At 42.3% G+C, this 12989-nt stretch overlaps 1 protein-coding gene across 1 annotated transcript; it reads right to left on the minus strand.

The window, feature by feature from the left end:
- Positions 1–4888: 4888 nt before the first annotated feature.
- Positions 4889–9548, minus strand: LOC133929361 (uncharacterized). Its single transcript, XM_062376086.1, has 4 exons — positions 9047–9548; positions 6561–8122; positions 6332–6357; positions 4889–5859 (listed from the first exon to the last, which is right to left on the minus strand). Exons 2-4 carry the CDS (start codon positions 8056–8058, stop codon positions 5134–5136), a joined length of 2250 nt encoding a protein of 749 aa, XP_062232070.1. The 5' UTR covers positions 8059–8122; positions 9047–9548; the 3' UTR covers positions 4889–5133.
- Positions 9549–12989: the final 3441 nt, after the last annotated feature.

Raw genomic sequence — 12989 nt, forward strand, 5'->3', positions numbered from 1 at the left:
GATGGCGTCTTGGGACTTGTGCCCCCCTCCTTCCCGTTCGGGGCATGTCGCAGCCGGCGAGTGCTTAAAAGAGCCGATGGCACAGAGGAACAAAAAAGGGAGAGAGGCAAAGACAGAACCAGAAACCGAACGAAACCTGACCCGAACAAGAGCAACAAGCATCCAAGCATCAAGAATCGAACCATAGACGAGCACAAAGCACAAGACCGGAGCGTAGTTTCAGCCAAAGAACAGGGAGCCTCAAGCTCTTAGTTAGATCATATTTCTTGTAACCAGCTACATCCTTGAGGGATTTTCCTCAGGACAATTATTGCATCCATACAGGAGTAGGGTATTACGCCCCCGTACGGCCCGAACCTGTCTAAACTCTGGTGCATTTACTTCCTTTTGCACTAGGTCAGCATCCCCCACCACCGGCCGTTGCATTTACTCTCATTAATTTCTCCGACGAACTTATTCAGGATCATCCCCCCGGCCGAATATCTAAAAAGGGGTCTCTCGGGATCCCTGCGATAGGAGTTAAATCTCCGACAACATCAAATGAAATCTTTAGTTCCTCCCGTCATGCACACTATTTTACTGTTCCTCCCACTATTTATTATTCACCTGCCTCTTCCTATGGACCATTCGATCTCGCGCTGCAGAAGCGATCCTGTCGTTCAACATCCCATAGTCTCTAGAATGCCTCTTTCTCTTCTCGATTCAAATGATCCCCTCCCCAAAAATCGCCGTTGCCTCCCTCTTCTTCTCCGCTCACTCACAAGCCTCTCAACGCAGCGCAGTCGTCGCCCCTCCTAATCCCCCCATCCCTAAATCTCTGTCGCCTTCACCACTCACTTCCTGCCGCTTCCTGCCATCATGCCACCCTACCTTGCTTCCCCATGCCGCTACCACCATCGGCCTCTTTAGCCAGTTCGCCACTTCCATGGCCACTCGCGCTCACTGTGCTCACCGGTGTGGACGAGAAACATGCCTAGGAGGAAGATGACACACATGGACTACAACTCTTCTATGTGCTCCCTCTTCACCCTTGCGTCCTCGTCCGAGCACCCGCCGCTTGCCCTCGTCGGTCCTCTCGTGTGGTTGCCCAGTTGTTCTCCCCGAACCTAGCTTCGACTCCACCGCCGTGCTCCTCGGCTCGCTAGTGCTGTTGTTCTTGAGACTATCGAGGAAGGAGACTGAGGAAGCCACCGACGAGCTCAGCATAAAGAGGTGAAAATTCTTTTTTTTTTCTACGTCCTCGATTTCGCTGGCTAATTTTCTTCCTCTTTATTTTCTTGTAGTTTTAATTTTTTTTTCCTTTCTGGGAAAAGGGGAGGAACGAGGAAGCATTGTTCCTGCGGTAGACAATCAGATTCAGATCACTATTTCTTGGATGCTCACATTGGTATAAAAAATCATCGTATCCCATATTTCCAATTTGACCACCATTATTCCTTTTATGAGTCCCAATTTTACTCTGCCTCTCTTTTCCCTGCTTATGAGTAAGTTATTGTAATCGGTTGGTGCTATCTTCTCTTTTAGCTACACAACGGATGTATTCTTACAGTACTAATTAATGAATGCCTAGATGCTGGATTAGTCATGATTTGCTAATTCTGTGCACATTTTCCATATTGTGTTACTGATGCCTTTGTTTGGCGATGGATTATCTTGTTTTCGGAGTAGACATGAGAAAAAAATATTACATAGGTCAGGACATCTGCAAAACATCGATTTCTCTTATTGACATATTGTTCCTCATTTCATATAATTGCCATCATTCATGTGGTTTCCAACCTCATAGGATAATTCCAGCTAGAGGCCTTAGAGGTATAGGATTAAGGCACTTGATCCCTTTGTCCTTTCAGCTTAAATTGTTGTTTTGGGCAACATTGTTCAGATCATGCATGCATCTATTGTGCCCAAGGTCTTAGAGCTACAAGATTTGTGTAGCTGGTCTCTTTGTTCTTCTCAATTTTAACTGTCGTTTTGCCCAACATTCAGATCATGTCTGCGTCTCCTGGAACATCATCGCCTAATGGGCGCCGTAAGCATAGACAACCTATGTCAGTATACTCAGGTATAAGCAATTCTGTTTGTACCAAATGACATTTTTGTGGTCTTGCGATCATTTGTTAATTTTGCTTTTGTTGAGCCCTGTACCTTAACGATTTTTTGGTACTCCATGCATTTATTTATAGAGGCTCCTTCTACAAATGAGGCTATATCAAGCAAAGCACACTCAAACTATTCCGGTGACTTCCCTATAGGCTTCGATTTTAAGTATTGTTTCAATTTTAAGTATGCTAGTCATGTACGATGTCGTATGTGTGCTCACCCTATTGGTATGACTGCCATGGTTCCTCCATGCTGCTTATACTAGCTTCTATTGCTCCTTCTTAGAGGCAATAGACACATGTCCTCTATGCACCATTCTTTTTCACCACCTACATCATATGTTCACTACTGCTGTGATCTTGCTTCTTAATCAGATTTGCCCCCAGCTAGATGGTGCAGGTAGTGCTCAACCACATAAAAAACGTAAAGCATGTATGTTGCAGCCTTTAGGGACATCGTCCCGCCGGTTGGGTATGCCATCATGCTCAACAAATGATGAAGGTGATTGTAACATACGTATATTCATTACTTTTTGCATGTGTGATGTGGATAGAGCCTGGACTAATGTTACTCTATGTGTATATAGATAAGTTTATTGGAATAGATACCATTTATGTGGCCATGGAAATGATTATTAATTCTACTTTAATATCTGTTTATAGATCTTTCTTCTTCTGATGATACTATGCTGTGTGGACAAGTCCCTAATTGTGCCGTTGATTTCCCTACGGTTTTTAACTTCAAATCTACCCATCTTTTACGGTGGCGTTTGTGTACTCAATCTTTTGGTACGATTGATGTGCTTAGTTTTTATCTCGTACTTTCATGTTTGTTCCATTGCATTGTCACTAATATTGGCGTCCTGCTTCTTAATCAGATTTGCCCCAAACTAATGGTACATGCGCTCCTCAACTCTGTACAAAACATAAACCTTCTAAGTTAGAGGCTTCTAGAACATTGCCCAACCAATTAGATGGGCCATCATGCTCAAAAAGTGATGAAGGCGACCATGATATATGTACATTCATTATTTATTTCCCTGTGTATAGTCAGTAGACCCTTATTGACTTTGTCTCGCTCTGTGTACATGAAGGGTCAGCTTTGTCCGCCATATCAATTCCTTCAAATATCCATACCCGTAAGTCAATCTCTAATGGCTCTTTTTCCAATTTCCTTCTTCATATGCCTCATTACTTTTGATGAAATTGCTCTGATCATGCATAGATCAATATTGATTTTTGCATAGTGCACGATGATGAATTGTGGATAGAAAATATTCGTCTCAATGTTCGACAACAATACTCGTCTCAATTCTCGACAATGAATACTTGGCTCAAATGCTCGATGACTAAAGCACATTGATTATGTATTCGCTTGGATTCCTCATCAATTTTCTTGCTTTTTACACTACATAGCTACTTGGCCTCATAGGTGTTTTTTTTTTTTTGCATTCTTAGGCACTATCTTCTCACCGTTGAATCTTGGCCCACCAAGCTACACATGCCGATATTGTTGGGCATTCTTTTAATATGAAGAGCACATCGACAGGCACCATCATACAAAAACACCATCCTTTTTTTAGCCTGATGGGGATCCTTGCAGGTTTACTAATGGGTGAATATGCTCCTTTTGTTTCTCCTGCTACTCTTATCTTATTTTCCATCTGGCATATTTTTGCCTCATCTGCTACTGTTTTGTCAAGGTATGTAGCATACAAGACATAGTTTCAAATGACATTATATTTACACGTGCTTCGCTTTCATTTAATTTGTTTGTGACATACACAATGAGTTAGTCATGCTTAGATTAATTTTCATATGCACTCATACTTCACACATTACTTGTTATATGCCATTAGAATTATCTAGCTCTCTATCCTTTCTATATCCATTTTGTTCAGTGTCGTGCCCTTTGCATGTTATTTTTATCCATTAAGAGTTTGCTCTCAAGTTTGAAGCAGGATTCTGGACTTCAATGTCCTTTTTTCCTAGCTATGAGTAATTGATTTTTCTTTTATGGATACTAGCCTGAATGATTTTTTAGCCAGTTGTCGATGAAATGGATCGCCCACTCCAGATGATGTCATCCTATGTGTACCTGTAGTCTGGTGTGGTGAAAAACTGCTGTGACGATAAACTGGCTGTTGTATTTTCCTTGGTTATGTATTGTATCAGATGTAAGTGTAATTCTTAGGGTATATGAATCCATTCAGTAAACTAAATATACAATTTTAATTTTTGTTGATGTTCAAGTCTCCTGATTCATTCTTCCTGAGTCAAGCTATTGCAAGCTCTGATAACCATCACATCTACTTGGACATTACTTTGCATGTTCATAAGATTAGAAGAAACATTTCCATTGGCTTGCTTTCATTTACACGCTCCCTGCTATTTCAGAGCATATAGCTAGTGCCTTTCTTATGTGCCTATACGTGTTTCATCAAGGATCATTTTCATATTAACTTACAATGTTATGTGTTTTAGAAAGTCAATGTTTTTCTCACTGTCAAATTTATATCAGCCAAAGAAGATTGATACCAACGGCAATGTTACTATGAAAACAGACACTGTTAGTTTATTTTACTTGGTACCTTTTGTTTGTTGCAAGTTTAGTTTTGCATTTTTAATTTTCTCGCACGCCTGTTATCGCTTCTTTACACCCTTGGCAACACGCAGGGCCGGACTAGTTATTCTGGATCTTCCCGTCCATGTAACAGCCTGCAGTTCCAAACACCCAACATTTCGTGGAATAGTGGAAACAAAGTGAAAGAGGGGGCAGGTACGAAGTATTCTGCACATAAAAAATGATATTGCCCTTCAGCTGAGCCTTCAATACATCATAGCGACACGAGTATAGTTCGCTGCTGATGGTTTAAGAACACCATCAGTGGCTACTAGTTAATTTCCTTCAGAAGAACACAATAATAACAAAAATAAACCGTGACGTAGAACCGATGACTGGCAACATTCACATCTGCTTTACGCTCTTTGAAAGAAACCAGAAGATTACCCAAACCAAAAACTCGAACCAGAATCACTCTGTCTTCCACACCACAAGAGGGCCCTTCTGATGATGCTCACAGGGCCGAAGCTTGTTCATTGCACGCCCCATCATGGCCATTGCTGCGATGCTCGGGAACTGGCCTCCAAGCTCCTCGGATGCCTGATCAGGCTTTGTTGCTTGCCTTCCTTGACCTGGGTCTTCATGAAGAAGGGGAGTGCCACCCTGGCACCATCTTCCTATCCAACGATTCATACTCTTGGCTGGAACAGGGGGTATTTCTTGCTTGTCTTGGAGTTTACTCCCTTCACCCAACACCTGGTCCTCCTTAAAACGGTCGACCATTTCAGCATCATCCTTGTCGCAATGAAGTGTCATGCCAAACAAGCAAGTTGCCTCTCTAAGTGGAAGACTGTCTCCAACTTTTGATCTCTTGGAACAAGGAATTTCAGGATCTGATATATTAATCTGTAGGCGCTTGAGCCATCTATCACTTGGCTGAGTGCTTACTTGTGTTTGAACTATACCACTGGAAATTCGATTTCTCACCCTGCCCGTTTGGAATGGTATGAGATCTAGGTTCGTGCTTCCTGTTCTGGGCATGCATGATTCTTGCTTACTCGCATTAGCTGCTTTGAAGGAAACATCGTGATGTTCACTCGCATTCTGGAATCTGTTTTCTTTACTGTATTCTGTATCTTTTTCCATGGACTGAGTTGCCAGCTGCTCAATTTTCGCTTCATTTGGGCAACCATACTCCTGTAATGCATTTGTTGGTAATAACAATATCAATATAATGATTTATTAATCGCTAAAGGTCCATGAGAATAACAGACACCTTGAAAGAATTATCACGTGGAGTAACAAGAAGCAATAGGTAGGCCGCAGGCGAGCATAAATTATTGCATGCTGAGCCAAATCTAATCGAATACAATGATTTCAACTAAAGAGCATAAGCAGGAGAGATAAACCGCATAGATGATTGAAGTCATAAAAACTAAAAACATGTTGATGGTGCATGAAAATGCATTCATGACAGTCTATAAGCCTTCTCAGGCAAGTTTGCATCAGATTAACATGCAGAAAATTGCACTGGAAATGTTTGGCGATTACTCGTGCAAGGTAATATGCAAATGATACAAAAAAAACAATTTCAGGTCATATAAGTTAGTTCAGCAACATTCTTTCTATGCGTAAGACAAGAGATCGGAGTGATATGGAACACTAATACCTTCTGTGCCGACAGTGAAGCAATGCCTGAAAGAATCCAGAAAAAAACATGTCAGAGTCTAAGCGATAATACCATCAGGGAAAAAAAATATTAGGTGTCATTCCACTGATACTGCTTTCTCTCTCTCTCTTCTTTTTTCCGACACGAAGAAACATCTTTTAAGACAAACAACATGTAGTAAAGGATGCTCTTCGCTCATATTGTATTAAAACAAGAAATTGCCTCTAACCTGCTGAGGATTCTGACACAATAAGAGTGTCACTGTACAATGTTTCAGTTTTAGCTGACGATTGATTCTGTGCTCCAAACAGACGACTACCAATATTTGTACCATACATACAAACTCTAAAACCACTAGATTTTCCTGAAGACGCTGACTTTTTAGGATATGCACTTTGTGACTTGGAAGGTATTGTTAGCCTCTCAAACAAACAGGGCCCTTTTAGTTTACAAGAGCCTGTAGATTTTTCCGTTGACTCTTTTCCATGTGCCCACGGCTCACCATTGCTATTTACTGTCAATGTGTTTGTAATTGGATCAGGTAACATGTAAGTGTCTTCAAATTTTTTTGCAGATTCCATTCTCTGTGTTTTCAAATGCGGCTGCTCGTAAGGTAATAAAGAACTTGAAACAATGTTGGAACAATTTGTTGGTTCATTCTGAAATTCTCTGCCAAGTAATGGTGCACAATACATGACTCCTGTAGCATCTTGTTGTTTATGAACAGCAGATGTTCTTGACTTCTGATTGTGAAATGCACTTGCAGCAATTTGATTCTTTTTGTTTCCTACAAACTTGAACTTCTTTTCAGAAGACGCATAGGGTGGCTCATGTTTAGAGTTCGCAAAATAGTGGCTTGTATGCTGCTCATCTATTAGACAATTTGATGAGTCATTGCCGTCCTTGCTGCAAGAACATGACATTGTATCCAATAAATGTCTCTTTAACTTTTTCCCTGAAGGATCAGAACTGAGGCCAGCAGGATCTTCTAGGTCAGATACAATGGCTCCTGCAGGTTTGCATATATCCATATTCTCATCAGCTATTTGATGAGAGTGCATCCCATATTCCTGTGATGACAATGCCATCACATGGCATGTAGACATGTTTACATTCAGAGATGCAGGATCAAGTGCAGACCTTCGTTTTGGGTTGAGTATATTGTCAATTTTTCGGTTAATGTCGAACATAGGAAAGTGGCTCCAATCTGAACTCAGATTGTCTGAGCTCCCAAGTTTCTGAAAATCCAATGGTAATTGTGAAAGCTTGCGAATTGAATATGCTTCGGAGATTACTGCACTGGCATGTAAGTTCACATCTTTATGTTTCATAGATCTTTCAAAAGACTGATCACCCTGTTCATTATTCTTCGTTCCCAATTCTTTGCAAACATCATGTGCCACAGCCCTCATATTAGAAGTGAATTCCTGAGAATGCTGAACAGAGGCACCTCCATGGCTTACTCCTACCATCACCCTTTCAGCCACTGTAGATTTCATGAATCTAAAAGGTAAAATGGCACTATCTCTTGTACTAGTGCCCTTATTGATATCCTCCAAACGATTGCAGCTCTTGTTATTTTGGAGTTCTGCACTGCTGCTTGCTCTGGTCCAGTGTGACATCCACAGGTAATGCTTGTGTTCTGGTGACTCTCCAGGATCTTTCTTGCTCAAAAGAACACTGAAATCTTCTTTCTTATCATATATACTCCCAGCGCAGTCCGACATGATTGAAGTACAAAGTATAGAATCAATTTTACGTTTCCTCACTAGCTTGCTAGCTGCAAAACTTCTGTCAAAGGTGGAAAAGAAGGCAAACAATTAGACACAACGAAATCTTCATACTCTGACAGAAAATTGATGCATACATCTTGTAAATCAAGTAAACATAAAAAGGGGTTTATTGATACAACTGTACTCTCAAATTTAGGCAATTCGGCTAGTATTAGCAACTTTAGGGAATATATGGAAGAAGGGCAATATAATGGGCAATTTTCCAGCACAAAGACAAAAGGAGTTGTCAGATGATTGGTAAAGTTGATTATACGAATACTTGTATAAAATAGGGATACCTACTAGTCTCAACGTACATATCGAAAAGAGATACATGAGTTTATATACAAGTACATATCTATCTTAGAATAATAGCCGTACACCTTGTTTCATCTCTCTTAGAATAATAGCCGTACACCTTGTTTCACATTGACTAATCTCAAGAAAAGACAATTACAATTGAGATTTGTCTAAATCTAACCCTAAGGTTCTCAGTAAGTTCTATCGTGTTCTAAGTCCTGAAGCCGTTTATCGGATGAATCCACCATAGTATGACGTTGTCATGGATCTCAATGGGAGTCTCTGGTCCTACCGGACTAGGCTTATTTTATTCGGTTTCTTGCTGGGAATTCGATCTGATTCGAAATCTCTAGCTTGGAATCAGATATAGTTTTAGCTTCCTCTGGACCTGTCCTTGACCGATTGGCGTAGCCTCTCCCTTTCCTTATATAGTCGGGGCGGAGTAGTCGTATCATAAACGAAAACTCCGAGCGTAACCTACAAGATTGTATTTCTTCTGGACATATGGAAGATTGTTTCCTAATAAAAGCAGCAAAAAAAAAAACGACCACAAGCGAAGATTTTGGTCGCAGCTCTCGGTCCAAACCGCCCAAAGAAGCAGCGAAACTCCAACGCAGAAACGGCAAGAGCAAGCAGCACTTACCCAATTTTCCCTCGCGACGACGAGGAGGACGAAAGCCGAGGCGCAAATGGATCAAGGCACCCGCTTCTCTCCCTGCCCCAGCTCAACGCCTCAAATTCCAATTCCCTCTCCCTCTCCAGTATTCATTCCTCGTAGGGGAATAATAATACCGTAACCTGTGGGCGACAGGGAGACACGCGCCACGCAACAGCTTCCTCGGCTCCTGTCGCCAACTCTGCCCTGCCCATCCCAACCACTCAACCACCACCACGGCACCGTCACCACCACTGCCACCCACACCGCGCACAGGCACAGCGTAACTCTACTACAGAGACAGTTCGGAGCTCTAGTGGCACCACCGACTCGGCGCCGGAGGCATTAAAGCCGGAGGGAGCAGTCAAGCTAGCAGGTGGTGGGTGGGAGCCGGAGGAGAAGAGGAACGGGAAAAAAGAAAAGCGAAGGCGACGCTGACGAGCCCCGGCCACGTCCTCAAAAGAACGTGGTGTGGCCCGGTTGGAAAGGACGGGTGGGCAGCGTACGGCCGAGGGAAAATATCTCAGGTGCACAGCAAGTCGGTGCCCGACGGGCCCGCGCCCGCGCTTTACGGCTTGCTCCGCACCTACGACGTTATCTTCTCTCTCTGCGCGCTGGACGGACGGACGGCTTTGATGAGGGAGAGGAGACGGTTGGATGGGATCGACGCGAAGGGCAGCTGCGGCGTCCGTAAGCGAAATATTTGGTGTAAATAAGCAAACGAGTCTAAATTTGTAAACAGCCAATGTCTTCATTTAAAATACGGTGAAACGATACTTTCGATGATAGAATCAATATGAACAATCTTTACTATTTATATGTTTACACCTATCTACTAGTTTGTGGCAAAAATTCCCTTGTGTTCGCAATGACAGGATGGCAGATAGCTAGGCAGAGTATCTTTCGGTTAGGACACGGCAGCATGATGAAGAGGAAAGGGTTGCCAAGGTCAAGAAGCACTCGAGCTGCAACCGTACATCTTTGCATCACCGACTACAAAACCATATATATTATGAATTTACCATACAAAATAGACTACAAGAGTGATACGACGCTGGGGATACCTGATTAGTCTAGGTAGAATTGCAGAACAACTAAAGAAAACGGGTAGCAGTATGAAGCTCCTGTGCATGAACACGAGGAACTTGTGAAACCCAGCCGGTGGCTAGCGAGAACCGGCAGCCGTATCTTTCCCTGGCACGTTCTTTCATTCCCTCTTTTGATCTACACGACGGGTCGGGAGCCGTGGGATGGAACACAGGCCGTTCTCCTAATCAATGCGAAGCACATGGTGCGCCCCTGAATTGCGGAAGAGACCAACAGTACGCGGTCACAGCTCACGGGAATGGATGTAGCACCCGGCGCCGTCGCGATCTTCCTTCCAATAGCTGAGAGCATCTGTCGCCGGGTGTGGCCGTGTGGGCAGGTTCTCTCCTCCCCGGATCCCAAGGCTTACCCCAGTTGCTGGCGGCATCCACCGCGAGCTTGCGACGCTGCAGCCGTCCCCGCCCTCCTCCCCCTGCTCGTTCTGATCCGCTCGCCGATGACGACGACGGCGACGAGTACGTGCATGGCTTTCCTCGGCTGCACTGTAGCTGTCGCGCATGACCCGCCCTTCTACCAACGTGTGGTTGTTTGTATCCGGCTAGCGATCACGGCGAATGGCAGCGGCATGTTCTGGCTTCAGCCTAGCCTAGCGCGAGAAATCCAGAATATAGCATCCAATTCGCACCGCGTATGCAGCACATGATACTCAATTCGTACGGTTTTCAGAATATGTCATTCGCGCCGCGAGTTTCTTCGTTCTATAACACTCTTCCTTTTTCTCGTTTTCATTTTCTTTTCACGTAACTGGGACCGAAATGCCGCTGCCAAGCCACGTAGAGCTCGACCGAGCACAACATAATTATGTCATGCCACTTCCTTTGCTTGATTTATTCCTCTTTGCATTGCAGCACCGAATTGATTCCTATCTCGTGGTTCATGCATCGAGACCCCTTTTCTTGATTTATCCCTCTTCCTATTTTAGCAACGAATTGATTCCTACCTTGTGGTTCATGGATCGAGACCCAATTGGTGGCTTAGCAAGCCGTAACGGTTGCTAGGTCTGCTTGTAGCCGAGCAAGAAATCGAAATGTTTATTGTATGCATGAGGAATCATTCTAATAGTATTTTAATTAATTATTAGAAGAATTATTATTAGTAATTACAACCTCAATAATTAATTATAATATCATATCGGTAGTTTCAGTTCGTGTTTTGTGTCCAAGATCAGAACACATATCTTTCTAACATATAATATCACAATAAAATTTAAGAAAGAGTGAATAATTAATATTAAATTACAAATTCTTAAGCATTCAATCATTTACAACAATTTACATAAAATATTATATCAACTACATAGTAAAAACAAAATTATAGATAATAAAAAAGAGTAGAGCCACATACCCTTAGACCCCATTCCAAAAGCTTCACCACTCAAGAGTAATTGTCTACTTAGATCCACCACCAATATCGGCGGGCATAAAGTAGAAAAAACGAGCTCCTCCTCACTAAAAGTAACTGAAAAAGCAGTGTGAGTACGAAGGTACTCGCAAGATTTAATCTATATAGGGTACATATAGATAATCCGACTCCAAAAATTATGTATTTAGCCATTAGCAAAAAAAAGTCACAAGGTTATGTAAATTTATATGCATAAGCAACCTAGAAACATACATGTAAGCACATATACTTAACCAAACAAATATTTCCAAACATGTAAATAATATGAACATAAATGTAAATGTAACCATCTCATGTAGTCAACAACCATACCCAACAAAACTATATCAAATATCACACATTCGTGACTCTACGACCGATGCAAATGGACAGAAGTATTCTCATGACCGAGAGCACGACTATTCAAATTATTTTTATGCCATGCAGGGGTACAACGTTACCCACACGACACGAGAATCATACGGCTTGAGTGACCACACAAACCCACCTAAGGGGTATCCGTGTCAACTTTTCTCATACCCGAAACCACCTACTTGCAATATCCCTATGATATTGGGGTTACCACAAGCGTGTCTCGGACACCTCTGGCTCTCCGTCACCTTACTTCTCCCTTTCTTTTTCTCTTACACGTCATAGGACCGTAAGGAAAGTGTCAACACAGCATATGATATTTGGCTTACCTTACCATTAGATCAGCATGTGATCAGTACACAAATTGCTAAAGTCAACTGCACCAACGGACGGTGCTAAAACGATGCAAGCGGTCTATGGTGTTTGAGCTCCTCTCCTGAACTACCTTGAGAAACTCCTCTGGAGCAGAAGACACCTCTAGCACCGCTCACATCTTGCCTCAACCTCACTACTCATCCAACCAACAATATCATAATCCATGTTTGTAAACAATAAGTAAACTCTAAGCTTATGAACAACGGATGAACCATTGCTCGACTTCTACTAAGGACCTATGCATCGCTAAACATTTTGAATGACTCTTAAGTTAGACATCGACAATGTTATCAAGGCTACAAGGATATGGATAATCAATAACTCAAGGTAGAGGTAATGTATCAACATAGGTTTTACTCATAGACGTCCGATATCGACTCATTGAACATGTAAACTTACATAAAGTATAACTTATAATTTAGACTCAACAATTCAATCAAAGGGTGTAATATGCTTAGATGCTTATCTTGCTGCTTTAGGGTTTGCCTGATACTTCCCGCACAACACTCGCAAAACTTCGGGAGGTTGGCGTCTCTAAACGGAATAAGAATGCATTGCTTACATAATAAACAATGGAAAAGTGTGCACATGATGTATTCTTGAATAATACTAGAGCGGTGTTCTTCGAAAACATTTGCAAAAGATTGATACGTGATTAGAGTTTTGAAGTTTGAAACCTTGTACAAGCTAACCTAAG

The sequence above is a fragment of the Phragmites australis genome, chromosome 9 (assembly GCF_958298935.1).
Source record: "Phragmites australis chromosome 9, lpPhrAust1.1, whole genome shotgun sequence".
NCBI lineage: Eukaryota > Viridiplantae > Streptophyta > Magnoliopsida > Poales > Poaceae > Phragmites > Phragmites australis.